The sequence below is a fragment of the Triticum aestivum genome, chromosome 5D, assembly GCF_018294505.1.
Source record: "Triticum aestivum cultivar Chinese Spring chromosome 5D, IWGSC CS RefSeq v2.1, whole genome shotgun sequence".
In the NCBI taxonomy this organism is placed as follows: Eukaryota; Viridiplantae; Streptophyta; class Magnoliopsida; order Poales; family Poaceae; genus Triticum; species Triticum aestivum.
In genome coordinates, this window is record NC_057808.1 from 236646254 (window position 1) to 236673114 (window position 26861).

A 26861-nucleotide genomic window follows, 5' to 3' on the forward strand; every position below is an offset into this window, starting at 1 on the left:
ATCAAAGAAATATCTCTCACAAGCTCTATTTTTAATAACTATAGCTTTATTTCTAAACGTAGATCAGCAACTAGCGAGGCGCTTTGCCTTGCCAGACACTCTCTTTCACTTGATCAGGGGCGCCACCTGTGGCTGTTATCCCCGCATGATCCATCTTGTATTCCTCTGAACTCTTTCATAGATCAATAAAGTGTCTGGTTTCCCTAAAAAAAAAAAGCTATCACCTTCCCCTACTCTGCTCTTCTCCGACTCGGTGCTGAACTGTTGCCTGCTGCTATCCCTCAAAAAAAAAAAAAAAACTGTTGCCTGCTGCTGATGCTGCTTGGGCTGTGCTCCGCCCTGCGCTCGCGTGCCCTCCTCCTCCCTCTGACCCCGCCGCCTCGTACGGGCACGGCCACCCTTCGCCGCCGGACTTGGCCGCGGGCCACCTCCTCCTTGTCATCTCCGCCGCCGCCGGTGATGGAGGCGTCGGCGTACAAGTTCGGGCCCTACAGGATCGACGCGAGGGAGGTCTTCCATGCCACGCCCCTCTCCTACGCCATGGTCAACCTACGCCCCCTCCTCCCTGGTAAAAATCTCTATGATTGCCCCAACTTTCCCTTGACTAATTTCTGTTCAATTTTCACTTCCACCTCAGAATCACAGTGTATTTCTAGGAATTGTTTGTGATTGTTTTTTTTTGTCTGACGGAGATGCCAATGCGGCTGATGGTTTATTATAAATCACACTTTAGGTTTCCAGCGCTAGCACAATTTGTTTCGTTATAATTTTGTACTCTCTCCGTCCTAAATTTAAGAGCGTTTTTGACACTAGATACTTAGTGTGGTGAATAATCGCAAGTCTGACTCAGAATTATCGACGATAGCGTCGGAGTAGCATGCACATTTAAACCCTGACGATGTTGTATTAACATTGTATGTATTAACATGTCCCAATCTTGCTCTGCAGGTCATATCCTTTGTTTTGGCATACTCATCGCCGAGGTTTACAGTTAAGCACTGCCGGCAAGCCTGGAACCTCGTTTTTTGTCGGACTGTTCATAAACTTTGTTTCACTTGCTTGTTTCTGAAGAGTGTCCAAGGTGAAGACACATACAGTAGGAAACACATATTAGAATCAAAAGAATTATTGCACTCCCTTTCGACATTGTATAGAGGCTGGGTCAACTAATTTGGATTGGAGGGAGTATATCACTCTTTCATTTTGCATTGATCTCTAAATATGCATGGCTAATGTAAATCTGAATGTCAAGGATGTCAAGCGAATTATGCTAGGGTTAGCTATTTATATAAGTGAATGGTTCACATAAAAATAGCCAAATAGTTATCTCTTGCTGGAATCTGTTTATACCTGATGGACTCGTGAGTGATGACATCGTCATCTTTTTATGAAATATGATATTTACTGTTATGTCCATCACTTCCTGCACCGACAAGTTCACCCAAAAGCTTAACCCCTTGAGGAAAGGCAGGAAATGTACTCATACTGCAACATTTACTGTGCTACATATACTGATGGTATAATACTTAACTTGAGGTAGCTATCCATTGTTGCCCCCTTTGCTGTCCCGTGGTTCGCAGCTTTCATAGTTCAAACTGTAAAACGTCTACTTACACTGTATGTCTTTTTCCTTAACAAAACATACATGTCCTTGTGTGCCCCAAGCGTGAAGTGAAACGCTTTACTGATCTAAGCACTGATGAGACAAGCGATTTATGGGTGACTGCAAAGGAAGTTGGTGTACGGCTTGAGCAGTACCACAAAGCTTCTTCGCTTACATTTGCAATTCAGGTCAACTCTCATTCTCGCTATATATGTACTGAATAGCTTATGCTTCCAAATTTTATATAATTAGTTCATCCAATTGAAAGTGCATGATGTTTGGATTCTGCTACTGGGGTTCCGAACAAAATAGATCAGGCTAATCACCTAAATTACACTTAGAATGCCATATGAGGTTCCTGTCTGTTCTTTGGACTTTTACTCCAAATCTGCTGCTGATTTGATTACCTTGTTTGCCTTTTACCTTTTAATAACCTATGAATGAAAAAGAAGCATTTCCTTATTGATAGCTTTTTGGTACAGGATGGTCCTCAAGCTGGCCAAACAGTTCCGCATGTCCACATCCATGTGATCCCCAGGAAGAAGGGAGATTTTGAAAATAATGATGAAATATATGACGCGGTTCGTTGACCACCTGTTTCGTCATCCATATAATTTTCTTATGATTTTTTCCCACTAAATCCTACTATTTTCCTTTGTAATAGATTGATGTGAAAGAAAAGGAATTGAAGGAAAAACTTGATCTGGATGTTGAAAGAAAAGATAGAACCATGGAAGAAATGAGTCATGAGGCTAACGAGTACCGTGCTCTTTTCTCCTAGATGTATTTCTTACAAACTGTTTTCAATTTTTTTTCACTTAATAAACTTCTGGACTGTTTGTTCTGCATTGTTTTTCGAGAGTGTAGCAATGAATATTTTATTTTTCGCTGACCTGGTCATGTCGAGTATCAACTGATGAGTCTGAGGTAGTGGGTTACTTATGTACTCCCTCCGTCCGAAAATACTTGTCATCAAAATGGACAAAAAGGAGTAGTACGCAATAACAGTTGTTCCTCGCAATTTATGGCCTTATGGATATTGATGGCTTTAGGTTTATTGATCTCAAACATGCATGAAAAACACAGGCGTCCGAGGCTCTGAGCCTTACAATGCCTGCAATGTTTCTTAGTTTGCAAGGTTTAATACATGAAAAAAGTACTGCAGGCAAAGTATTTATTTATGAGATGCACAAGACAGTGGCTAGATTGTAGCAAAAATGATATATGGTGTTTAGACATTCCATTGCAGGGTATGTAATAGCTTCCTAGGCATGGAGCATTAGCTGTTTTACTTCTCAACCGAAAAGCATTATTTGTTTTACATTTGTGATTATGCCATGAACGATAAAATCTGCTATTATCTATAGTAACCATACTATAGGCAACAGCTCTAGCATGGACCTAACATGATCTTTTAATACGTGGAAGACACTGAACTAGGCCTCTTGCAGATTGTTCTATGGATATACCAAGAGTTGCAATTGTAAACTGGCATCACGAATTAATATCAACCAACTAGACGCATCATTTAGTTTCAGTTTACACCTTGGCTCGACATTGCCTGTACTATTCAAGTTAGCGAAAGGCAAATTTTCTTGATATTACTTTGGAAAGTGCATTAAGGGTTATACCGCACAGAGGTGATAGTTTAATTGGGTGGGAGTATTCTGCCCATTTTAAAGCCTAAGATGTTACAGCTGATACATTGCGCAACATTAGCAAAACTGAATTTGTAATACTCAGTTCAACTTATTCTTGATGGGGACTGGAGGAGCTGTATCACCTGTATGAGGTTACGTGTTTATGGGCTAAAGTTTTATTCCCTGAGCTGGCTAAGCATTTAGCTTGTGCTTTGCCGAAAGTGAACTCTTCACTGTTATAAAATCTTTATTAGCAAAACAATTAAGTCATAAATCCACTCATAACCTGTCGTAATTAAGTCGTAAATCCACTCATAACCTGTCGTAAGTTGAGCTTGCCTTGTGCATACAAGAAAACCAACTGTTTAAAGCTTTGTTTTTTGCGGGGGACTTTTCTTTTTGACAAACGATACTTTATTTATTCATATGTGAGAGCCAACGTATCCGATACAATAAACGAGACCACCTCAACCGGAGGTGACGCCATCCAGGCACCGGGGCTAGCAAATCTAGCTAACCTAGCTATTTCATGAGCAACTTGATCGCTCTCAGTATTACAATGAGCAAACAAAACATGATTAAAGCTTTGTTTTTTGCGGGGGACTTTGTTTCTCCATCTCGTAAAGCATCATAGCATCAAATTTCCTTGCGATGGACGAACGGGAAAACACGTTTCTTAGAGCATCTCTACTAGGCTCCCCAAGAGGCCCTTTTTTCTAACTTTGAGAGCGCCGGCAGTGAAAAAAGTCTCCACTCATGCCTTCAGGATCGCTTTTTTCGCCGGTTTCGTGCAATTTTAGCGCCGGCAGTATCACCCGAAACCCAGCCCCCAGGGAGGCATCTGAGAGCGCCGGCGGTTTGTTTATGCATGCAAAGGCCCACCTGCAGCCACATCTCCCCCCTCCCACGTCGCTTTCAGCCCGGCCCCCACCATCTCTCTCCCCATCCGCTTCTCTCTCCCTGCTCCGCCCGCGGCCCCGGTGCCTCCCCACAGCGTCGCCGCCCGCGGCTGGTGCCTTCCTTGTGCGTGGCCGGGGCGGAGCTCGCGCGGCGGCCGGAGGTCAAGAAGCAGCAGCGACAGGCCCGGCCAGCGTTGAGGCGGGGCGAAAGCGGCGGGGCGGGGCGCGCGTGGCCGCCAGGGGCGCGGCGGGGCGCGCGCGGCGGCCAGGGTGGGGCGGAGCTCGCGCGGCAGGTCCGGCCAGCGATGAGGCGGGGCGAGCGCGGCCATAGTATGTCGGCGACGGCGGCCATCTGGGAGGAGTCGCCTGTGCTGGTGCGTTCGTCGGTTGGGTGGGGGGTGGGAGGGGCGGCTGGAAAATTTGTCATTCCCAGAACAAAAAATCCGCCGGTGCCTCCCCACGAGGCGGAAAAAAGGCCTCCTGGGAGGCACAACGGCTGGAGATGCTCTTAGCCTCGAAGGACAGGTAGATCCTTTCATGGTATTTGATTGATTGAATTTCAGCACTTGGGGTTTCTTTACGCGTCGCGGAAGAAAGCTCAGGTAACGGCTGAATTCGCTTGCGGAGTCTGGGCAACTTTTGTCCCTTTCATCCTGTGCGTATTCTGGCTGTGGAGCTTGGGTGACTTTGGTCATTTTCATCTTTTACGCTGCGTGCCTGGTATGTACGCCAAAGAGGACCTTTGTTCTTGTGGCAGCGGAAAGAAGGCTTTTGTCTCACCGGATGCCCCTGGCTGGATGCCACATGACATGATAGGATGTGCTGATGGAGAAGAATATTTCTGCCCTGTGCTTGCTCTGGATTGCAATTCGCCACATCTGCTGGTGTCTTTGCCAAGCGGTGAGTGGTCAGTGTTGGATTCGTTGCCTCCGTACTAGGTAACCTGCACCAGGTAATTTCCTCCCCGTCGTGGTCGTGTGTCCTGGAGGGCTTGGCAATGGCATGCCAACAACTAGGGCCGTCGCTTTGGCGCAGTTGCTTGCCATTTATTGTTCGCCTGTTGGGTTGCCCAACATGTTGGTTGGAACGTGGCGTAGGTCTCCTCCTCCTTCGGCAGATGCACGGCAAAGGCAACCATTTCTCAACTCCACTGGAAATGGAATTGGGTATCAACTAATCCCACTGAATTTCTCAACTCCACTGGGAATGGAATTGGCATCCTGAGGTCACAGTGTGCGTGTCAGTATATTTATTTTTTATACGCAACACAAGTTTTTTTTCCCCGCCTATGCATCGGGTGACGCACTCGACCGGATTTTATCAAAGTGATTTTCAAGATATTTGATGCTCAAATCAGCTTACAAAATGACAGCAAATGCCACTTTGAGGCATGACGGTACTGCTACTATTTTACAACCCGTACAAATGACTAAAAACCACGCTAATAAAACAGATAAAGAACAGCTCTTCGACATCGCAATGTCTTCAGGAAGGGGGGCGGCGTTCATGTAACGCCGCGGTTCTCCGATTCATCCAACCAAAGGACGAAAAACTCTTGACTGACGTGGGCTCACCGTCTAGTACAGTAGCTATTGGTTACTGTGAAGAGCACGCCATTGGTGCGTAGGGCCTCCGGCAGATCCGGTCCATGACAACGACAATAGCCATGACCGTGGCGGCATCGACGCCCGGCCGAACGACCAGGCTGAACACGTCGTCGCCGAGGGCGACGGGCCTTGACGACGCCGCTGCCGCCGTAGGTCCACCGGCTTTCTTCCTCAGTATCCGTGCCGCCTCCTGGCCGTCGCTCCTTGTGATCTTGCAGCTCCTCCTGGAGAAGCAGCCCTCGACGCGGTAGCCGGGAGGAGGGGAAGGCGGAGCCCGGCAGCCGCGCCCTGACGTCGTCGCCGTCGAGGCCGACGACATGTGGACCTCTGCGTCGTCCGTGCTCTGCAGAGCGGCGCACTTCCGCATGGAGAAGAGCTGCTGCGCGGAGGAGCTCCTGTCCGTGTCCGGGCAGCCCTCTTCTCCCGGTGCAACTCTGTAGCAGTTCCATCGGTCGTGCAGGCTAAAGATCTGTCACGAGCAGAGAGAGTAAGGAGAGTTAATAACGACCAGACGCAAAGTTTGATGGCGTTACGTGAGAAGAAGCTGTTGTGATCATGCATGCATGCACGGTACCTGTGGCCTGAGGGAGAGGAGAGGGGCGCCGCGGCCGTCCATGAGCAGCAGCTCGCCGGCGAAGGCCTTGGGGCGGCGGGCGTAGTTGTCGACGCGGAAGGCGAGCCTCCCGGCGGCGTCGTAGACGGAGAAGCCGTCGGTGCCCTGGAACCCCATGCTGGACCTCTTCCACACCGTGTACACCGCCGACTGCTGCCGCTGCCGCTCCGCCGCCGTCCGCGCCGCGCGGCGGGCGCCGTCGCCGCGGTCGGAGGGGTGGATCCTGCTCATGCTGGCTGATCCGCTGGTGCTGCCGGAGAGCAGCAGGCACATACGGGATGTGCGTGATGGATGGATGAATGGAATGAGATGGGCGGGAAGCAGCGTGGTGCTTGGCTCCTGATTTGTGGAGGGAGAAGCGAGCGTGCGCGCGCGCGCGCGAGTCGATTGCGATCGGTGTACGTGTGCGTGCGCGTGTGGAATGGTTCGAACGAGAGTAGGGGCGCGGGTGTCGTGAGGGGGCGGGCGCTCGATCGAGGATGGCTGCGGATGGATGGGTATGGAATTATGGAATGGAGACCTGGCTTGCATGCATGCTGGACAACGAGTGTGTGCCAGTATTTAAGGCCGGTGTTGCAAGCCCGTACACCAGCCCGTTAAAGCCCAAAAGTGCCGTCTCCGGCTCTCTTCAGTCGCTAGTCGCTACTCCGTCCAGTGGAGACAAAGTATAAAGCCATTATTTTTCTCAAAGAAAAAGTATAAAGCCATTATACACCTAAAAAAAGTATAAAGCCATTATTCAGCAGACAGCCATTTTTTCTCGGTTTAGTGAAGTGCCACGTATCTACTTCTACTAAGACTAGCATTTCATGCGTCGGGTTTTGGGGTTCGATGATGGACCCACTTGTAAGTGAGTAAATTGATGTATGTGTGCTACGTCTGGGTCTACTTTCAGGTAAACATGACACCCGTATGTTAGTTTCTGTGTTACGTGTGAAAGCGGGTGCTAAGAAGGTAGGGAATATAATTATTGGAGACTAATCATTCGTGTTTGTAAGGGTGTCGTTGTAGCAAAAACTCTTTTCCCCCTTAATCAATAAATGGGGCGAAAGCTTATGCCTCCGTTTCAAAAAATAAACATCACAATCAAGCACATAACATTTTAGTATACCAAGAACACTAGATACCACATCCATCGGATAAGAGCAAAGTCAAGGAAAAAAAACTAAGAGCATGTGCAATGGGTCATAAGACAGTGTTATCTTAAACATGGCACAAAATGATGAGTGGAGGAAAAAGATATCAGAGGAAAAAAAATTGCGTTCTATGAATTAAGAGATGGTCTTTTAGCAACATATCTCTCAACATATATTTAGAAATACCATAGTTATTAGAGATAAAACAAGTGATAACCCATTTTACATCATGTTTTTATTGTCATCTCTAAATTTCGTGTCATGTTTAAGATAAGACTGTCTTATCACCCACTGCACATGCTCTTATTTTTTTTAGGGGCACATGCCCTTAGTTTGTGTCTCTTGAACTGTGGTATGCTAAACCTATTTTATAATCTGTCATGAGGAAGTAGGCACAAGAAATAAAAAAAGTTGATTAGCCAAACAAACAAATCACAATTTTTTTTGACCATGTATGTTAATATTTCTCCTTTTTGGAAAATTAGTTATTTGAGTCACTTCCGCTGTGACGGTTGGTTAAAGGTGGCAACCTGGGTAAAGCAGAACAATCAGTTTTGGAAAGACAACTGGCTTGGTGTTTGCTCTATCTATTTCTTCTGGAATTTCTCAATTCTATCAAACTAATGATACTCACATTGTTGCAGAAATGTTTAATAAGATTTGGTTATACACAAGATGAATATTTTGAGTAATAATATGATAGTAAAACTAAAATATATACGATTTATTGTGTTTGATTATTGTATAGTTGTAATATATTTATTAAATATGAATAGCATAATAGAATGGAAATTCTCATGAATGTTTGCATGTTTATGTGAGCTTTTTCCTGTGCATGTTGCATGTTGAGGTGAGATTTTTCTCATGCATCTTGCATGCTGAGGTGACATGCTTGAATACTGGGAGAAACAAGTTAATGAAGGCTACTATTCAGAAATAGAAGATGACAAGGATTTCTTCTGCGTATTATGCGATTCCTTCAGGCGATATTTCTCCCCTAATTATGCGATGGCAGGACGATCTTATGATGATCCTGCAATCTGTATCCTTGACTCATACCCTAATACAATGGTTTGGATGCTTCACAGTGAATGTGTCTTTACGGTGAAATCACTCTATAACATGTTTAATTTCCAGAGGATACCCACTGCGCATTCACAACATATTCTGTATATATGTGTGCCATCTTGTCTACATGTTTTGCGGTATTGATCATACACAACAAGTCGCTGTCCTTAGTAAGGGCCAGTTCTTTTGAGCAGCTCTCTGGAAATAAGCTGCTGTGGAAATAAGTCCAGGATAAGCTGCTGTGGAAATAAGCCCATGAAAATAAGCTATCCAGTTCTTTTTAGTTTCTGTCATTAAGCTTATTTTCTCATATGTCACGTGAATTGTCTATAATACCCTTGAACTATAATTTGAGATCTCAATGTGCAGAAAATGGATCAAACAATTTCACATTTCAATGTACATAAAATGGATCAATCAAATTTGAGATCTCAATGTACAGCAAAATGGATCAAACAAATTCACATCTCAATGTACAGAAAACGGAGACGCAGGGGAAAGGCGTGCTCGCCGGAGGTCCTTCCGCGGTTCTGCCAGTCGTCTCACATGCCGGAGGCCACCTGCGCCGCCGCTTCGGAGCTCGCCGGCGTCCGCGCGCCAGTGGATCAAACGGGATACTCCTGCCTGGGCTCGGGCTCCCGGCCAGCTGCGACGCGGCCTCGGCATTCGACGGCCAGCGGATGAACGGTGGGGGTGCACGAATGGCGGGGGCGCCGGAGGACCTGAGGCGGCAGGACGCCCATCCCCGTCGATGGCAGCGGCGGCGGAAGGACTGGAGGAGGACATGAGGCGGCGGGACGCCTACCCCCATCGATGGCAGCGGCGACGGAGGAACTGGGGGAGGACGTGCGGCGGCAGAACCTCCGGTGCGGATGACCGCTGCAGGCAGCTCGAGTGGCGGCGGCGGCGGAAACCCTATCGGGAGAGCTCTCCTCCTCGTCTGTGGCAGACTGGCAGGTCGCGCGGTGGCAATCTGGCAGTAATTTGCATCAACTTCAAGGGCAATGACGTATACCGCTTCGTTTGTAAGTGGCTTCTGCGCGGAGCTGGTCTACCCCCAGCTTATTTTCATTGTGAAGGAGGAGGCCGTGGAAATAAGCTAAGCCCAACACCTCAGTTCGAGTTCTTTTGGGCTTTTAGCTTAATTTGACCAGAAGCTGAAAAAAGCTACAAGAACTGGCCCTAAGTATCAGCATGTCAATGATAAAAACCTGCCCATCTTGCCCTGCTTAAGAATCTGTCTCACATTTGTATTTTGAGTGCTCGGTGTGACCATGTGTTGGGAGTTTATCCGTAACTTACAGAGTGATCGACCCTGACTTTGGATTCTTGGCACAATATTGGGCTCATCCGCTGCCGCCATCTGACCTTATTGTGCCATTGTGGAACTGAGTTACTCCTTTTAGGGGCGGTAATGCGCCAGACTTTGGGCGTTGTTGGCGCAATGCTTGCACTGCTAGAGGAAGTTGTGCCCGGTGAAAGTATCTATCAACCTTGGATTGCTGAATCATTCACTTGGAGAACAACTTTCGAGAGATCCTTTGGATAACCCGGGAGTGAATATAGACCGGGATAGCCTGAATGTTGGCATGTTGTAATTGGTTGCTCCATCATTAAGCCTGTTGGTCCATTAATGGTTCGACGTGTGTTGTTTTCCCCGTGGGTACATTCTAATGGTGCCCTTGTTTACCCTTTAGATTTGTTATTGTTGATTTCGGTGAAATGAAATCCAGGGCGTCTACCCTTTCTTCAACAAAGACCACAAATGACGGGAAAAACTAGATTATCATAAACCACCTCAATAGCAAATACAACCTACTTTCAGAGTACCACTTGTGAAAAAAGAGTAAGTACTAACTGCAATTATGAAAAAAATGGTTTATATGATTCACATAATTTGTTATGATAGTGACATGGTATCCAGAGTAACACTTAAACCACAAATGTTAAAGAAAACTATGTTGTTTCAGAAAATATTTACTATATTCTTGACAATGATTACTATATATTATGGAAATATATTTCATGTCAAATCTAGTGGTATTAATTGATGTTCAAACCAAAAGATGTTTTTTTCTCTATGAGGATCAAACCAAAAGATGTTAACCTCTCAACAACAACGAAAAATATAAAAGTTAGAGTGGCACAAATTATAAATATCCTTATATTATGAATCAGAGTGAGTATTGTAATTAGGAGGTTCTATTTACTTATATAAATACCTGATTTTTAAGGAAGCACGCAGTCAGAAACTGTATAACTCCGATACGTGAAAAATTACTTAGATTTTAAGTAAGGTAAAACAATCGATTGTATTAGCCTGAGCAATATTTTATAGTATAATGCCAACTAAAAATATATATTTTGTAGTATAATAACTTCTGAACTTACAGACACATCCAAACATTAGCAGAATGAGATGCATGGTTGTGCTGATGTATAAAACGCCAGCTATTCCCGAACAGAAGCAGTACCCTTCATCACTGCCATGTTGCATTGTGCATCCAGCTAACTTGTCAAAAGTAGTAGCTTAGATACGAAAGGACTGCGAAGACAAGAGAGCTATCCTTTACAGCTATATTCCCTCAACTTCGTCCATCTTCTTGACTCTTCTGATATTCTGTACAAATAAAATTCCCAGCACGGAATCTCCTTTTCTGCAGTATATTTCAGTCATATTCCGAATCATCCTGACGGGGATCGCAGATGTAAGGAGATGCAAATCATGCAATAGACACTGAAAAGATGGCACAGCAGACACAGGCTTCTCTGCTGGGGTTCGACAAACTTGTCATTTTGTCTTCTGTACTGTCCTTGACACTTTCTCTGACGGTGCAACTAACACTAGGTGGCCCATTAATATGGCACCGTCATGTAGGAACAATAATCTACAGATTAATGGTACGGGCATTTCAAGTCCGAGATTCATATTGTTGGGATTTCATTTTTGATGCACCGCATTGCTGCATGTCAGAACTTTGTTCGACGTTTTACTACAAGTTAGATCAGGCTTTCAGCCAACCCACAGTTGCAACTAACTGAACAGCACTTCATCTCCACTGGCTCTTGCTTGCTTCAGGCGACAGTCACTTGAAGAACTGGAAAAAAAAGCATCTACATTTCCTTGTGTAAAACGAACAGAGGTTCGTCGATCACCGCCTCAGCGCGGGCTACGAAGAACATATCAACGGCGTATACGGCCTCCAGCAGATCCGGTCCAGAACGACGACGAGGGCCATGATCATCGTGCAATCGGCGTCCCGTTGCACCACGAGGCTGAAGACGTCCTCGCCGAGTGTCAGAGGCGCCGTGTCAGGCGTCGCAGGTGTCCTCGCCTTCTTCCTCGCGATCCTCGCCACCTCTTTGCCGTCGTGAGCCCTGCGGATCTTGCAGTTTCTCCTCCGGAAGCAGCCCTCGATCCAGAAGCCGGGGGACTGGTGGCCAGTGGTGCCATGGTCTGATGCTGATGCGTCGGTGGTGGTGGTGGTGGTGGTGGTGGTGGTGCAGGCTGAAGACATGTAAACTTCTGCTTCACGGTTGTTCTGCAGGACCGAGCATTTCCTCACCGAGAAGAGCTGCTGTGATCTTGCCCTCTTTGCTTGGCCTTCTTCTGGTGCTTTGTAGCAGTTCCATTGGTCGTGCATGCTGATGATCTGTTACGGCACAACGGAACTCTGTCAGCTGTTACTCCAACTAGTTGTCGTTGTTTTCATGAAATTCCTCCCCAAAATGAGACAGGAAATGGGGTTACCAAGTACAAACCCACATTCTTGTTTTATTAATTTAGTCTGCTATATGTTGGTAAAATTACTGAGAAAATGACAGCGGCTCCCGTGCAGATAGGATACAAAGTTTCAGATGTGTTCTTCAGTTATATTACATACAGACTGAAGAAATTGACAGAGCACAGTGCAGATAGGAGACGAAGTTTGGCTTTTTTTTTTCTTCTACTCATTTTCAGATGTGTACGTTATGAATTCGAAATTGAAACGGCATGCGTCCCAAACAACTAGCCGGTGGATGTGTCACAGGCACCTCGTGGAGGCAATAGCACGAATATGTTGTGTGCATCCATCAGAGGTTCAGTCGATTCGATCAAACCCCTAGATTGTTTAACAAAACTAAAACCCCAGCGCTGAGATAAGAGATGAAGCCAACAATCGTCTCTTTCAAATTCGTCGAATGGGAAGAGCCTGACCTGCGGCCTGAGGGAGAGGAGCGGCGCGCCGTGGCCGTCCATGAGCGTGAGCTCGCCGGCGAAGATCTTCCGGCGGCGGGAGTAGTTGTCGACGCGGAAGGCCAGCTCGCCGCCGGCGTCGTAGACGGAGAAGCCGTCGGTGCCCTGGAAGCCCATGCTGGACCTCATCCAGACCGTGTAGCACGCCGGCGCCGCCTCGGCGGCGCCGGCGCCGGCGCCGTCCCGCAGGAGACGCCTGGAGGCCTCCGCGTTGGGGTGTATGCGGCTCATGATCGCTGTTGTCTGGTCCGTCGATGCGATCGAGGAGCGCCGTTGGTTTTATATTTCGGCAGGCCATTGGATGGAACGGAATGGAACGGGACGGAGCGGCTCGGTGTGTCCGACGTTGCGTCTGCGTTGGGTTTTCGGTGGGGCATTGCGAGTGACGTGGCGGTCTGCCTTTATGAGTGTGTTGGGCGCATGCGTTGGAAGATTCTGCAACCCTAGGGCAGGATAGGGTAGGCTTTAGCTTGGGGAGGGAACCTTCTAAGAATGTACTGATGAGAATGGTTTTCGATCCACCGTGGATCGCACCTTATCCCCGGCCGGCTCAGAGCATCTCCAGCCGTTCGGCCCAGGCCGTCAAAAAAGAGCCACCTGGGGGCGAGCCGGCGCTAGATTGGCGCGTGGGGCGACGTAGCTCCTAGTCGCCGGCCCACAGGTCGCCCGAGTTCGATGACGTCGCGTATAAAATATGTGCAAACTCGGCAATTTTTGCATGAACTCGGTGAAACTTTGTTAAAATTTGTACAAAAACATCAAACCATGCAAACTACGACTGAATTACGCTTAAACTATGCCAAACTACGCCTAGCCGCCGCCGCCGCCTACATGCCGAGAAGCCAGTAGAAGCGGGTGTAGTCGCCACTGTCGCTGTCATCGTCGTCGTCATCGTCGTTGTCGCGCGGCTGGCTTGGGCCGGCGCCGTCCCTGCTGCAGCCCTGGCCAGGGTCGCCGAGGCGCGGTGGCGCGCTGGACGGCCCGGCCTCGTCCTCCTCGTCGCTGTCGAGGACGATGACGTCGCCCTCCTCGCGCCCGCGGCGCCTGGCCTGGAGCTCCGCGTACGCCCGGCGCTGGCGGCGGACCTGCTCCCGGACGTAGTCCTCCTTGGCCCACCTGAGGGCGGACTCGTCGTCGGGGGCTGCCATCTCGGCGTGCTCCGGCTTCACCGGGAGCAGCCTCGGCTCGGGCTTCAGCCGGGCCAGGCGGAGGGAGCGCCTTCCCGCAGCCGGAGCAGGCGGGGAGGGCCGGGCACCCTCGTTGATGACGAGGGCGCCACTGCGGGTGCGGCACCCGAGCGGCGTCTCCTCCGGCTCGGGCTTGACGGGGCGGAGCGCGGCCGGCGAGCCGGAGCCCGACGACGAGGACGACCCCGGTTCCATCCGCCGCGGCGTCTAGGAGCTACCATGGCGGCGAGAGAAGGACGGCCGCGGCGTTTACTCGAGGCGCGGCACGTTGCCGCACTCGATGTGGTCGAGGACGGCCTCGAGGGTGCGGCCGGGCACGCCCCACCACTCGCGCCGCCCGTCGGTGTTGAGGCGGCCCCGCGGGATGACGCCGTTGGTGGAGGTGATCTGCTCCTCGCGGCGGCGCTGGAAGTACATGGTCCAGAGGGTGTGGCTGTCAGCGGCGTAGCGCGGCTCGTTCCGCTGCTCCTCCGTCAGGGACGAGCGGATGCGGGCGATCTCGGCCCGCCGCACCGCCCCTTCGGGCACCGGGACGCCGCCGGCGCTCAGCCTCCACGTCCCCGGCACCCGCATGTCCGGGGGCGCCGGGTACTCCGCCTCGTACAGCAGCCGCGCCTCCGGCTCTTGGAGGTGGCGGTGGCCGAAGCCGTGCGCCGCCGCGCCGTCGCCTGGGTACCTCTCGGCCATCTTTCTCGTCGGCGGGAAGGGGGGAGAGAGCTGCTTTCTGCGCCGGAGAGGGGGGAAATGAGAGTTGTGGCGTCCACCGGCGGGGAGGTCGCCCTTTTATAGCCGTGGCTGGCGGCGACGGGCTGCATGCCGCGCGACACGTGGTTGGACGCGCGTCGCGACGCGTTCACTGCACCGCCTGTGAGGCATCAATGGAGGCTGACCGACGCGGCAGCGCGGCAGCCTTCGCATTGATTCCCGCGGGAACCGAGGCGATGAGGGCAACGAAGCGGCGTCTCGCTGACTCGGCGGGCCCATCCGCTTTCGCGCCAAAACCACTCGCCCCGGGTGCCCCCAGCGCGCCGGGTTCGGCCTGGGTCCGCCGGCGCCAGTTTCAGCCCAAACCGGCGAAAAACGGGCTCCTGGGGACGCGACTAGGCCGATTTTTCGGCGCCGGCGCGGAAAATCGCCTGGGAAGGGCATGTTGGGGGCGCGGCTAGAGATGCTCTCATCAGGTGGACTCTCAAATGGGGCATATTTGCCGGCAAAAGAAGAACGAAAAATATGGGGTACTGCTGTACATGCAAGAACGGGTGTTCATGCTTCCTTTATTCACAAGTAGGAGAATCAAGGGCCCTGAGCCCTAAATCAGACACGGTATCCGTCCGCGGGCTCGTAAGGATCAATTCCCGGACAATGATGTGGAACAATGGGAGCCGGTTATCGAACTGTGTCCGCATTCATTTTAAAATAAATTTGAATACACTGGATAAATTTCATCAAACACAACAGAATCCAACATATTTCGGACATAATTTACATAAAACAGACAATATTTCACCCGTTTCGCTAAAAACTTAAGAAAAACCTACTTCACGCCTTTACGCGGCAGAGAGGCGACGCCGACTCCTGCTTCACGCGGTAGTGCGGCGAGGAGTGCGGCTCCTCCTTCACGATGCCCCGCGGCGGCAAGTGCGGAAAGGAGGCGTGGCTGTTGCGGTGTTACCTAGTCCTCCATGTCGTCGGAGGAGATGATGTTCTCCTTGTCAGAAGGAGGCGTGGCTGCTGCGACGCCTGCTGAGGAAGACAACCTCGGAGAGCAACGGTGGCGACGCAACGATTCAGAGCCGCCGCCACCACCAACGTGGAGAACCATGACTTCGGCATGGTGTGGAGATGATGGTGTCGCCGGCGCCGGAGCAGAGAGGAGCGGAGAGGGTCGAAGAGCAGTGCGGTGTGGACAGACAGGGCTGGATTCCTGGTTAAATAGGTGCGGCGGCCAGGCGAGGGACTTGATGATGGCTTCAATGCGGTGCAGCGGCCGGAGTAGGCTTCTCAATCACCACGTTTGGATTGAACCGACACCACTCGCTCGTCCGGTCATGTCGCTCTGACCGGCATCAATGCCGGTCCACCAAGTTCGCTCTCGAGTGACTCTGACCGACATGAATGCACGACAAGCGCTTCGTGTAGGAGGGTTTTCGGGTGGGACTGGGTTGTCGGATGCGCGTGTGGCAGCAGTCCGGACTCCTGCAAAGCTCCCTTGGCTTGCCTCTTTTTTGTGTGAAAACAAACATCCGGACCGGTCCACGGACTGATGTGGTACCGTGTTCGATGGCAAAACACGTCCTGACCGCTTGGTCCGGACGGTTGCGAGTGGTTTAGTGGTCCGCGTTAGAGATGCTATAATGTCATCGAGCCTCTAAATTATATCTACTAGATGACACCCATGCATTGTCGTAGAATTGGATATATATCTTTTAAATATTGTGTAGAATACTACTTCCTCCGTTCCAAATTATAAGATGTTCGAACTTTTTCTTCAATTGGATGTATGTAAACACGTTTTAGTGTGTTCATTCATTCATTTGAGTCTCTATGTAGTTCATACTAAAATATGCAAAATATCGTATAATTTGGAACGGAGGTAGTAATTCAATCCTTACGATTTCAACTACGTGAGAATTTCTGCATAAGTACAAGAAAATGTTAACATGAAAAGTGGTGCACGTTGTAATTAAATACAATGTGATTCAAAATCCACTTAAAATGCACTAATTCATGTTGCATGGTCGAAGATTTTCATGCGTAGATCAAACGGATGCTAGTGGATCAAGCGAGTAATCTAGCAGCTACAATAATTTTGATAACGTTGAAGCACACAATATGTGATAATTAGAAGCAGGGGGAATCACTCACTTATGACGTATTTGGTAGGTTGCATCCAACCCAACCAGTCCTTGGTGATGCAACTTTGGCATGTTTGGTTATCTAGACTACATCATATTCGTGGCCCACATGAACCTCAAAGCACCCCTAGGCCTAGCCGAGGGGGAACGACCAAATCAGACATTTTTCCAGAGCCAGGCTCCAGCGAGCCACGCATGCCCCTGACCTGCGCGCCCGGGGAAGCACGGGAGACGAGCGGGACATCTCGAATCCTTCATAACCCCCTCCCATCTCTCCCCTAGTTGTCCAAATCTCATTCACACATCACTATCTGACCGTCACTTTGGTCTCACTGATGCTGCTCCACCACTGCGTCGTTCAATCCTTGCTCCGCCAATGATGAACCCCATCAACACTGGCTCGACAGTTTGATACGTGGGGGTGATGACCCACAAGTATATGGGATCAATTGTAGCCTTTTCAATAAGTAAGAGTATCGAACCCAACGAGGAGCAGAAGGAAATGACAAGTGGTTTTCAGCAAGGTAATGTCTGCAAGTGCTGAAATTGTAAGCAACAGAGTAGTTTGATAGCAAGATAATTTGTGACGAGCAAGTAAGGATAATAGTAACAAAAGTGCAGCAAGGTAGCCCAATCCTTTTGAGGCAAAGGACATGCCAAAACGGTCTCTTATAATAAGCAAAGCGTTTTTGAGGGTACATGGGAATTTCATCTAGTCACTTTCATCATGTTGATTCGATTTGTGTTCACTACTTTGATAGTTTGATATGTGGGTGGACCGGTGCTTAGGTGTTATTCTTACTTGAACAAACCTCCTACTTATGATCAAACCCCTCGCAAGCATCCGCAACTACGAGAAAAGTATTAATAATAAATTCTAACCATAGCATTAAACTTTTGGATCCAATCGGTCCCTTACGGAATAGCGCCTAAACAAGGGTTTAAGCTTCTGTCACTCTCGCAACCCATCATCTAATAACTACTCCACAATGCATTCCCTTAGGCCCAAATATGGTGAAGTGTCATGTAGTCGACGTACACATGACACCACTAAGGGAATCACAACATACATACTATCAAAATATCGAACACATATCAAGTTCACATGATTACTTGCAACATGATTTCTCCCGTGACCTCAAGAACAAAAGTAACTACTCACAAGTGATAAACATGCTCAAGATCAGAGGGGTATTAAAAAGCATATTGGATCTGAACATATAATCTTCCACCAAATAAACAATATAGTAATCAACTACAAGATGTAATCAACACTACTAGTCACCCACAAGCACCAATCTATAGTTCCGGTACACAGATTGAACACAAGAGATGAACTAGGGTTTGAGAGGAGATGGTGATGTTGAAGATGTTGACGGAGATTGCCCTCCCCAAGATGGGAGAGTTCTTGGCGATGATGATGACGATGATTTCCCCCTCCGGGAGGGAAGTTCCCCCGGCGGAATCGCTCCGCCGGAGGGCAAAAGTGCTCCTGCCCAAGTTCCGCCTCGAGACAGCGGTGCTCCGTCCCGAAAGTCCTCTCCTTATTTTTTCTAGGTCAAAATGACTTATATAACAGAAGATGGGCACCAAAGGGGGGGCCACCTGGTGAGCACAACCCACCAGGGCGCGCCTGGGGGCCAGGCGCACCCTGGTGTCTTGTGCTCACCAGGTGGCCCCCTCCGATGGTTATTTGCTCCAGTATTTCTTATTTATTCCATAGAAAATCCTCGTGAAGTTTAAGCTCATTTGAAGTTGTGCAGAATAGGTGGCCTGACGTAGCTTTTCCAGGTCCAGATTTCCAGCTGCCGGAATTCTCCCTCTTTGTGTGTACCTTGCATATTATGAGAGAAAAGGCATTAGAATTACTCCAAAAAGCATTATTATGGATAAAGACATCATAAATAATAGTAGGTAAACATGATGCAAAATGGACGTATCAGGGGGGGGGGCATGGGCCCGTTTAGTTGCCAACGACTCTGAAGTCTCCTTTCCCGTTTCTGTATGAGGCCACCACCCGCGCTATAGACCGCCCATCGGCCTTTGTTGCTCCTCCAGCGGCTATGGGTAGTTCGTCTACTACAGCAAAGACGTGGATGGGGGTTGCATTGTGATGTCCTGCAAGTGCACAGGGAGCACATGGATCGGTGTTTGTCTCTCATAGAGTTTAAATAATAGTTCCTGTAAGTTAATTGCAATTCAAAGCAAATGGGAAAACTGTTGGAAATATTGAGCGATTGTAATGAACGAAAATGTAAACTGCAAAAGTAAAATAAAGTAGCGCGAGACATGAGTAACGATTTAGGACTAAAACGTTCCCAGGGAGTTTGGATTCCCCACCAGTATGTATCTAACACGACCGATGCCTGAGCATAATTCTAGGTCAAATTCCAAAGTCACTTTATATGTTTCTCTTTGTGGACGGAGCCAGGTACAGATGTGTGCATACATGCAACAACCCCGTATCATATACACCACTACTATTTATCCCACTCCGGTTACCGAACGGTAATTAAGGGTCTCCCCATGGCGCAGCTAAAGCGGTCTTCGTCTGGGAAGCAGGGAGGATAGGCACTGTCACTAACCTACCTCCTCAACCGACCTTCACGTTAAGAGTAATAACCTTCCATTCAAAAGAGGCATTTGTTGAATGGTCGACTTCACCCAACATCGAGAAGATTATTAACATAAACATATAAATAAGATGTCAAATCCTAGTATTAATCAAAGACATACTAGGGTTCCTTCATATCCCCTAGAACTAGGGAAACTACTCGCACATCGAGAGTACAAACATCGCTGGATGGATCATGATGAACATGGTGATGGCGCAAAAGTAGTACAAAAGTGAATCCACAATGACTACTGTATTAGAAGGAGATGGAGATGGTATGGAGATGATGGTGATGATACCCTCTTGATGCGGTGTTGCGGCGTGATAACCCACAAGTATAGGGGATCGCAACAGTTTTCGAGGGTAGAGTATTCAACCCAAATTTATTGATTCGACACAAGGGGAGCCAAAGAATATTCTCAAGTATTAGCAGTTGAGTTGTCAATTCAACCACACCTGGATAACTTAGTATCTGCGGCAAAGTATTTAGTAGCAAAGTAGTATGGAAGTAACGGTAACGGTAGCAAAAGTAATATTTTTGGTATTTTGTAGTGATTGTAACAATAACAACGGAAAAGTAAATAAGCGAAGAACAATATGTGAAAAGCTCGTAGGCATTGGATCGGTGATGGAGAATTATGCCGGATGCGGTTCATCATGTAACAGTCATAACATAGGGTGACATAGAACTAGCTCCAATTCATCAATATAATGTAGGCATGTATTCCGAATATAGTCATACGTGCTTATGGAAAAGAACTTGCATGACATCTTTTGTCCTACCCTCCCGTGGCAGCGGGGTCCTAATGGAAACTAAGGGATATTAAGGCCTCCTTTTAATAGAGTACCGAAACAAAGCATTAACACATAATGAATACATGAACTCCTCAAACTATGGTCATCACCGGGAGTGGTCCCGATTATTGTCACTTCGGGGTTGCCGGATCATAACACATAGTAGGTGACTATAGACTTGCAAGATAGGATCAAGAACTCACATATATTCATGAAAACATAATAGGTTCAGATTTGAAATCATGGCACTCGGGCCCTAGTGACAATCATTAAGCATAGCAAAGTCATAGCAACATCAATCTCAGAACATAGTGAATACTAGGGATCAAACCCTAACAAAGCTAACTCGATTACATGATAGATCTCATCCAACCCATCACCGTCCAGCAAGCCTACGATGGAATTACTCACGCACGGTGGTGAGCATCATGAAATTGGTGATGGAGGATGGTTGATGATGACGACGGTGTCGAATCCCCCTCTCCGGAGCCCCAAACGGACTCCAGATCAGCCCTCCCGAGAGGTTTTAGGGCTTGGCGGTGGATCTGTATCGTAAAACGCTATGAATCCTTCTCCTTGATTTTTTCTCCCCGAAAGTGAATATATGGAGTTGGAGTTGAGGTCGGTGGAGCATCAGGGGGCCCACGAGGTAGGGGGGCGCGCCCTAGGGGGGCAGGCGCGCCCTCCACCCTCGTGGACAGGGTGTGGGCCCCCTGATGTGGCTTTTTCTACCAGTATTTTTCTTATTTTCCAAATAGATGTTCCGTGGAGTTTCAAGTCATTCCGAGAACTTTTGTTTCTGCACATAAATAACACCATGGAAAGTCTGCTGAAAACAGCGTCAGTCCGGGTTAGTTCCATTCAAATCATGCAAGTTAGAGTCCAAAACAAGGGCAAAAGTGTTTGGAAAAGCAGATACGACGAAGACGTATCAACTCCCCCAAGCTTAAACCTTTGCTTGTCCTCAAGCAATTCAGTTGATAAACTGAAAGTGATAAAGAAAAACTTTTACAAACTCCGTTTGCTCTTGTTGTTGTAACTATGTAAAGCCAGCATTCAAGTTTTCAGCAAAGACTAGCGAGCCATAATAATAAATCTCGGATGACAACACTTTCTCAAAACAATCATGATATGATATAATAAGATGGTATCTCGCTAGCCCTTTCTGAGACCGCAAAATATAAATGCAGAGCACCTTTAAAGATCAAGGACTGACTAGACATTGTAATTCATGGTAAAAGAGATCCAGTCATAGTCATACCCAATATAAATTAATAGTAATGGATGCAAATGACAGCAACGCTCTCCAGCTAGTGCTTTTTAATAAGAGGGTGATGAGTCAACATAAAAGTAAATAGATAGGCCCTTCGCAGAGGGAAGCAAGGATTTGTAGAGGTGCCAGAGCTCAGTTTTGAAATAGAGATAAATAATATTTTGAGCGGCATACTTTCATTGTCAACATAACAACCAAGAGATGGCGATATCTTCCATGCTACACACATTATAGGCGGTTCCCAAACAGAATGGTAAAGTTTATACTCCCCCTCCACCAACAAGCATCAATCCATGGCTTGCTCGAAACAACGAGTGCCTCCAACTAACAACAGTCCCAGGGGGACTTTTGTTTGCAATTATTTGTATTTAGTTTGCATAAAGCATGGGACTAGGCATCCCGGTGACCAGCCATTTTCCCGTGAGTGAGGAGCGGAGTCCACTCCTCTTGAGAATAACCCGCCTAGCATGGATGATACGGACATCCCTAGTTGATACATGAGCTATTCGAGCATACAAAACAGAATTTCATTTGAAGGTTTAGAGTTTGGCACATACAAATTTACTTGGAACGGCAGGTAAATACCGCATATAGGAAGGTATAGTGGACTCATATGGAATAACTTTGGGGTTTAAGGGATTGGATGCACAAGCAGTATTCCCGCTTAGTACAAGTGAAGGCTAGCAAAAGACTGGGAAGCGACCAACTAGAGAGCGACAACAGTCATGAACATGCATTAAAATTAATAAACATTGAGTACAAGCATGAGTAGGATATAATCCACCATGAACATGAATATCGTGAAGGCTATGTTGATTTGTTTCAACTACATGTGTGAACATGTGCCAAGTCGAGTCACTTAAATCATTCAAAGGAGGATACCACCCACTATACCACATCACAACCATTTTAATAGCATGTTGGCACGCAAGGTAAACCATTATAACTCATAGCTAATCAAGCATGGCATAAGCAACTATGATCTCTAATTGTCATTGCAAACATGTTTATTCATAATAGGCTGAATCAGGAACGATGAACTAATCATATTTACAAAAATAAGAGAGGTCGAGTTCATACCAGCTTCTCTCATCTCAGTCAGTCCATCATATATCGTCATAATTGCCTTTCACTTGCATGACCGAACGATGTGAAAATAATAAGAGTGCACGTGCATTGGACTAAGCTGGAATCTGCGAGCATTCAATAAGCAGGAGAAGACAAGGCAATATGGGCTTTTGGTTAAATCAACAATAATGCATATAAGAGCCACTTCAACAATTTAATCATGGTCTTTTCCTATTGACCCCCAAAGAAAAGAAATAAAACTCTTTACACGGGAAAGCTCCCAACAAGCAAAAGAAGAACGGGAAATATTTTTTGGGTTTTCTTTTTAATTATTACTACCACAGCAAGAAAAGTAAACTACCTTAAAGCTACACTATTTTTTTTTGTTTTTCTTAAGGTTTAACAAACACACAAGAAGAAAGCAAGAAAAGAAAATAAACTAGCATGGATATTACAATGAAAAAGTATGAGCACCGACATCTAGCAATGAGTGTGTGAACATAAATGTAATGTCAGTGAGAGATACGCACTCCCCCAAGCTTAGGCTTTTGGCCTAAGTTGGTTTATTGCCACGGATGGCCTGGCGGATATCCATAGTTGTAGCTGGGGTCGTACTGAGATGAAGAAGACTCTGACTGCCACTGGTTGGCAATCATATCCGGTCCCACTGGTAGTTAGACTATCGTGGAGGTTCAAATTGTGGTTCCGGCTCCGTGGCTGGTGTAGGGTTCCGGTAGGCGTGAATGGCCGCCAACGGAACGAGATACGGACCTTCAGATAAATTAAACAAGGAGGGAGCAGGCGAGGTAATAGTCTCAGGGTGATGTTTATCAAAGAAAAAATTGTATTTAAGCGCTCCTTCCCTATTCTTAACAATAAAGTCATGCGCTACCATACTCTTATAATCTAAATAAGCATTGGGCAGCAATTTTTCTCCTTTTTCATAGTGCCTAATAGGTATGTTATAATGTGCAGCAAGGCGTGAAGCATAAATACCTCCAAAGATGGGGCCCTTTGTATGGTTCAAACTTAACCGTTTAGCAATAATACTGTCGGTGTCAAAACCGGCGGATCTCGGGTAGGGGGTCCCGAACTGTGCGTCTAAGGCGGATGGTAACAGGAGGCGGGGGACACGATGTTTACCCAGGTTCGGGCCCTCTCGATGGAGGTAATACCCTACTTCCTGCTTGATTGATCTTGATGATATGAGTATTACAAGAGTTGATCTACCACGAGATCGTAGAGGCTAAACCCTAGAAGCTAGCCTATGGTATGATTGTTGTTGTCCTACGGACTAAACCCTCTGGTTTATATAGACACCGGAGGGGGCTAGGGTTACACAGAGTCGGTTACAAGGGAGGAAATCTACATATCCGTATTGCCAAGCTTGCCTTCCATGTCAAGGAGAGTCCCATCCGGACACGGGACGAAGTCTTCAATCTTGTATCTTCATAGTCCAACAGTCCGGCCAAAGGATATAGTCTGGCTATCCGAGGACCCCCTAATCCAGGACTCCCTCAGTAGCCCCCGAACCAGGCTTCAATGGCGATGAGTCTGGCGCGCAGATTGTCTTCGGCATTGCAAGGCGGGTTCTTCTCCAAATTCCGAATACCTGTTAAGTAGTGTACGGCTTCCCATAAATGTTGCACTCCTTGGCTTCCACGCCTAATAATGGCTATCTTCCACGCGTCGAGCGAATGCGAGAAGCCAGGGCATTTTTACATTTGCCACCCTAGACATGCGAATAAATTGTCTATTAAAGAGACGGGGATTCTCAGATCCAGATCACATCATCCTCCCACAGCGAGTATCCATTGGAGCGCGCCCGGAAAAAATCCATTCCAACATGGCCGGCCATTGCAGCTCCTCCTCTCGCTCCCGTAGCCCTAAGCCCGGTAATTGGAAGAAGTGTTCTGTCCCCCATAGCCAATTAGTAGAGTTGCAGACCCAGGGATTTCTCCCTCCAGCGTATATGGTCCCCGTTCGAGTCGGGCACGCCACCTACAACGGCGGGGAGCAAGCGGAGAGCTTTCCCAACCCATCCATGGGGGAGCGGGTATGCCTTGTCCCTTACTTATTAAGAGGGCTTGGATTTCCAATTCATCTGTTCCTCCGCGGGCTCCTGGAGTTCTACGGCCTCCAGCTGCATAATCTTACTCCTGCCTCTATATTACACATCGCCGGCTATGTCGCCCTTTGCGAGTTGTTTTTGGGCTGCGAAGCTCATTTCGAGCTATGGAAGAGGCTATTCTGCCTCGTACCCCGCACACTGGAGGGGTCAATATACCAAGTGGGCGGAGCCGAAATATGGCGCATCACCGGGACCGGATACCTGTCCGGTACTCCGAAGAAGACACCCGACGACTGGCCTTCGGAGTGGTTTTATATGGAGGACGTCCCCCTTCCGGACCCTATTCGGATGGGCCTTCCTGAGTTCGACAATGCTCCCTTGAAGAAACGCCGCAGTTGGCGCCCTCGAAGCCCCCAGGAGGAAGATAACGGAGAAGTCCTTTACCTAATGGGCCGGATAAAAACGCTGGCTCAATCAGGACTGACAATGATCGAGGTTATGTCAATCTGTATAATGCGGGGGGTGCAGCCACTTCAATATCGGGGACAACCCATGTGGCACTTCAACGGAGAAGACGATGCCACCCGCTGCAGTCGTAAGTGACCGGACTCAGTCGCTGCTCTAGCAAAAATCCTGTCCGATTTGTACAAAGGAGAGGAAGAGGAGTTCACCCGCATTAAGCCACGGGATGGATTCTCCATGTACAACCCTCCAAGCTGGGTGAGCTGCCAATTTTAACTCCAGACCTTTCCACTTTCTTTGTCATAAATATTTACCTTGCTGTTTCATAGTAGGAGTTGCGAAAAGCTGTGAGGGAGGTCCACAGCGTGCATCCACAACCAGAGGACCCTGACCGGGCCCTCGATCCCGGACTCGAAGAGGATCTGGACATATTTGTGGAACTGATTGACATGACGTTCTATCAATTGAGCTGCGATGATGCCATGGTGGCCATCATAGCTGATTATCCTGGACTACTCCCTGCATCGCATGTAAGTAAAACCGGAGTCCCAACTTCCGAGAAGGATCCCCTTTTCTGCACTTCACCTACCGCACACATATGGTGTTTTACAGGGAAGGCCCTCGGGACGCCATGCCGAATCCGCAGTGATTCACCAACAAGGGGCACCGAAGCCGGATAGGCTTAAAAGGAAGGCGGTCAGGACTGAGACGCCGTCGCAGAGGTATGATACAGAACCCCGCTCCGTGGTTGTCGTCTTTTAAAATATAATAACGTCCATGTTTCCTAGTAGGAAAAACGCTCGCCGGACTATATCCGGAGAGGTTGCCGGTCATGCCTCCACCAGTCGGGCTCCAGAGCCGGACATAGAGGCGGACGCTAACATGGGGCGAACGCCGGATGTTCCTCCTACAGAGGATGCGGATAGGCTATCCGCTACACATTCCGAAGTGGAGAGCGCTATGAATCACAGGCGTCGCCGGGCCGTACTCCGTGACGCTTGTTTCTCCCAAGAGGCGTTCGATGCCTTCAACTCAGGAGACGCGTACATCCGTGCTGCTCAAAATGGTCTTGCCAGAGCCACGGACCAGTATGTAAAGGATATACGGGTAAGAAAATCTGATGATTATGTATATCAGTAGCCCCTGAGACTTGAAACAGTTGACACAACTGATTTAAGGATCATTATATGTGCAGGTTCTTACGGAGAAGAATACCCAATTGTCTCAAGAGCTGGAAGAGTGCAAAGCCCAGCTACGGGCCGCAGTTGCCGCAATGAAGGAGTCCGAGAAGGCCCCCTCTGGTAACACTTGTCTCTATCAAAAGAATGACATGTACCGGTTAGTATGCGGCATGCATGCAAATCTAACAATAGATTCTGCAGATGATCCCGGGGTTAATCCGGAGGTAGTGCAAGGGGATGAGCAACATGCTCAACGACAGTTAAAGGCTGGCGAGCGCGTGCTTAAGCAGGTTAGGCAGGAGAAAAACGATCTCCAAGATGCCAATATCCGGCTGAATGTTGAACTGAAAGATGTTCGGGCCCAACTTGCTGACTCCGTAAAGGAGAATAAGAGGCTTCGACGCGGCATTTTTAGTAAGTGCTTGAACGAACTTTTTATGGAGTTCGGCGAAGAAACCGGCTAACAGAGTTATATCTGTAGGTATGCTGACGGGTCGTCCCGCAGAGGAAATGCCCGGGTCTGCAGGTGATCTTCTGCCAGAGCTCTCACAA

General features: G+C 48.1%; 3 protein-coding genes across 3 annotated transcripts; 1 reads left to right on the top strand and 2 right to left on the bottom strand.

The window, feature by feature from the left end:
• The first annotated feature begins 215 nt into the window (after nt 1-215).
• On the top strand, nt 216-2605 carry LOC123120387 (bifunctional bis(5'-adenosyl)-triphosphatase/adenylylsulfatase FHIT). The gene is made up of 4 exons (XM_044540364.1): nt 216-570; nt 1645-1791; nt 2086-2184; nt 2268-2605. Exons 1-4 carry the CDS (start codon nt 316-318, stop codon nt 2382-2384), a joined length of 618 nt encoding a protein of 205 aa, XP_044396299.1. The 5' UTR covers nt 216-315; the 3' UTR covers nt 2385-2605.
• Nucleotides 2606-5463: 2858 nt separating this feature from the next.
• LOC123124590 (protein LURP-one-related 8) lies at nt 5464-6877 on the bottom strand. Its single transcript, XM_044545177.1, has 2 exons — nt 6324-6877; nt 5464-6218 (listed from the first exon to the last, which is right to left on the bottom strand). The coding sequence occupies exons 1-2, from the start codon at nt 6633-6635 to the stop codon at nt 5739-5741; spliced, it is 792 nt and encodes a 263-aa protein (XP_044401112.1). The 5' UTR covers nt 6636-6877; the 3' UTR covers nt 5464-5738.
• A 4518-nt stretch (nt 6878-11395) lies between these two features.
• On the bottom strand, nt 11396-13112 carry LOC123124591 (protein LURP-one-related 8). The gene is made up of 2 exons (XM_044545178.1): nt 12765-13112; nt 11396-12219 (listed from the first exon to the last, which is right to left on the bottom strand). Exons 1-2 carry the CDS (start codon nt 13032-13034, stop codon nt 11737-11739), a joined length of 753 nt encoding a protein of 250 aa, XP_044401113.1. The 5' UTR covers nt 13035-13112; the 3' UTR covers nt 11396-11736.
• Between the last annotated feature and the right edge of the window lie 13749 nt (nt 13113-26861).

Coding starts and splice junctions, on each gene's coding strand:
- LOC123120387 (XM_044540364.1), top strand. CDS start 316: ATGCTGCTTGGGCTGTGCTCCGCCCTGCGCTCGCGTGCCCTCCTCCTC. Junction 571..1,644: donor TACGCCCCCTCCTCCCTGGT/AAAAATCTCTAT, acceptor TAACAAAACATA/CATGTCCTTGTGTGCCCCAA. Junction 1,792..2,085: donor CGCTTACATTTGCAATTCAG/GTCAACTCTCAT, acceptor TTTTTGGTACAG/GATGGTCCTCAAGCTGGCCA.
- LOC123124590 (XM_044545177.1), bottom strand. CDS start 6,635: ATGTGCCTGCTGCTCTCCGGCAGCACCAGCGGATCAGCCAGCATGAGC. Junction 6,219..6,323: donor TCCTCTCCCTCAGGCCACAG/GTACCGTGCATG, acceptor TGCTCGTGACAG/ATCTTTAGCCTGCACGACCG.
- LOC123124591 (XM_044545178.1), bottom strand. CDS start 13,034: ATGAGCCGCATACACCCCAACGCGGAGGCCTCCAGGCGTCTCCTGCGG. Junction 12,220..12,764: donor TCCTCTCCCTCAGGCCGCAG/GTCAGGCTCTTC, acceptor GTGCCGTAACAG/ATCATCAGCATGCACGACCA.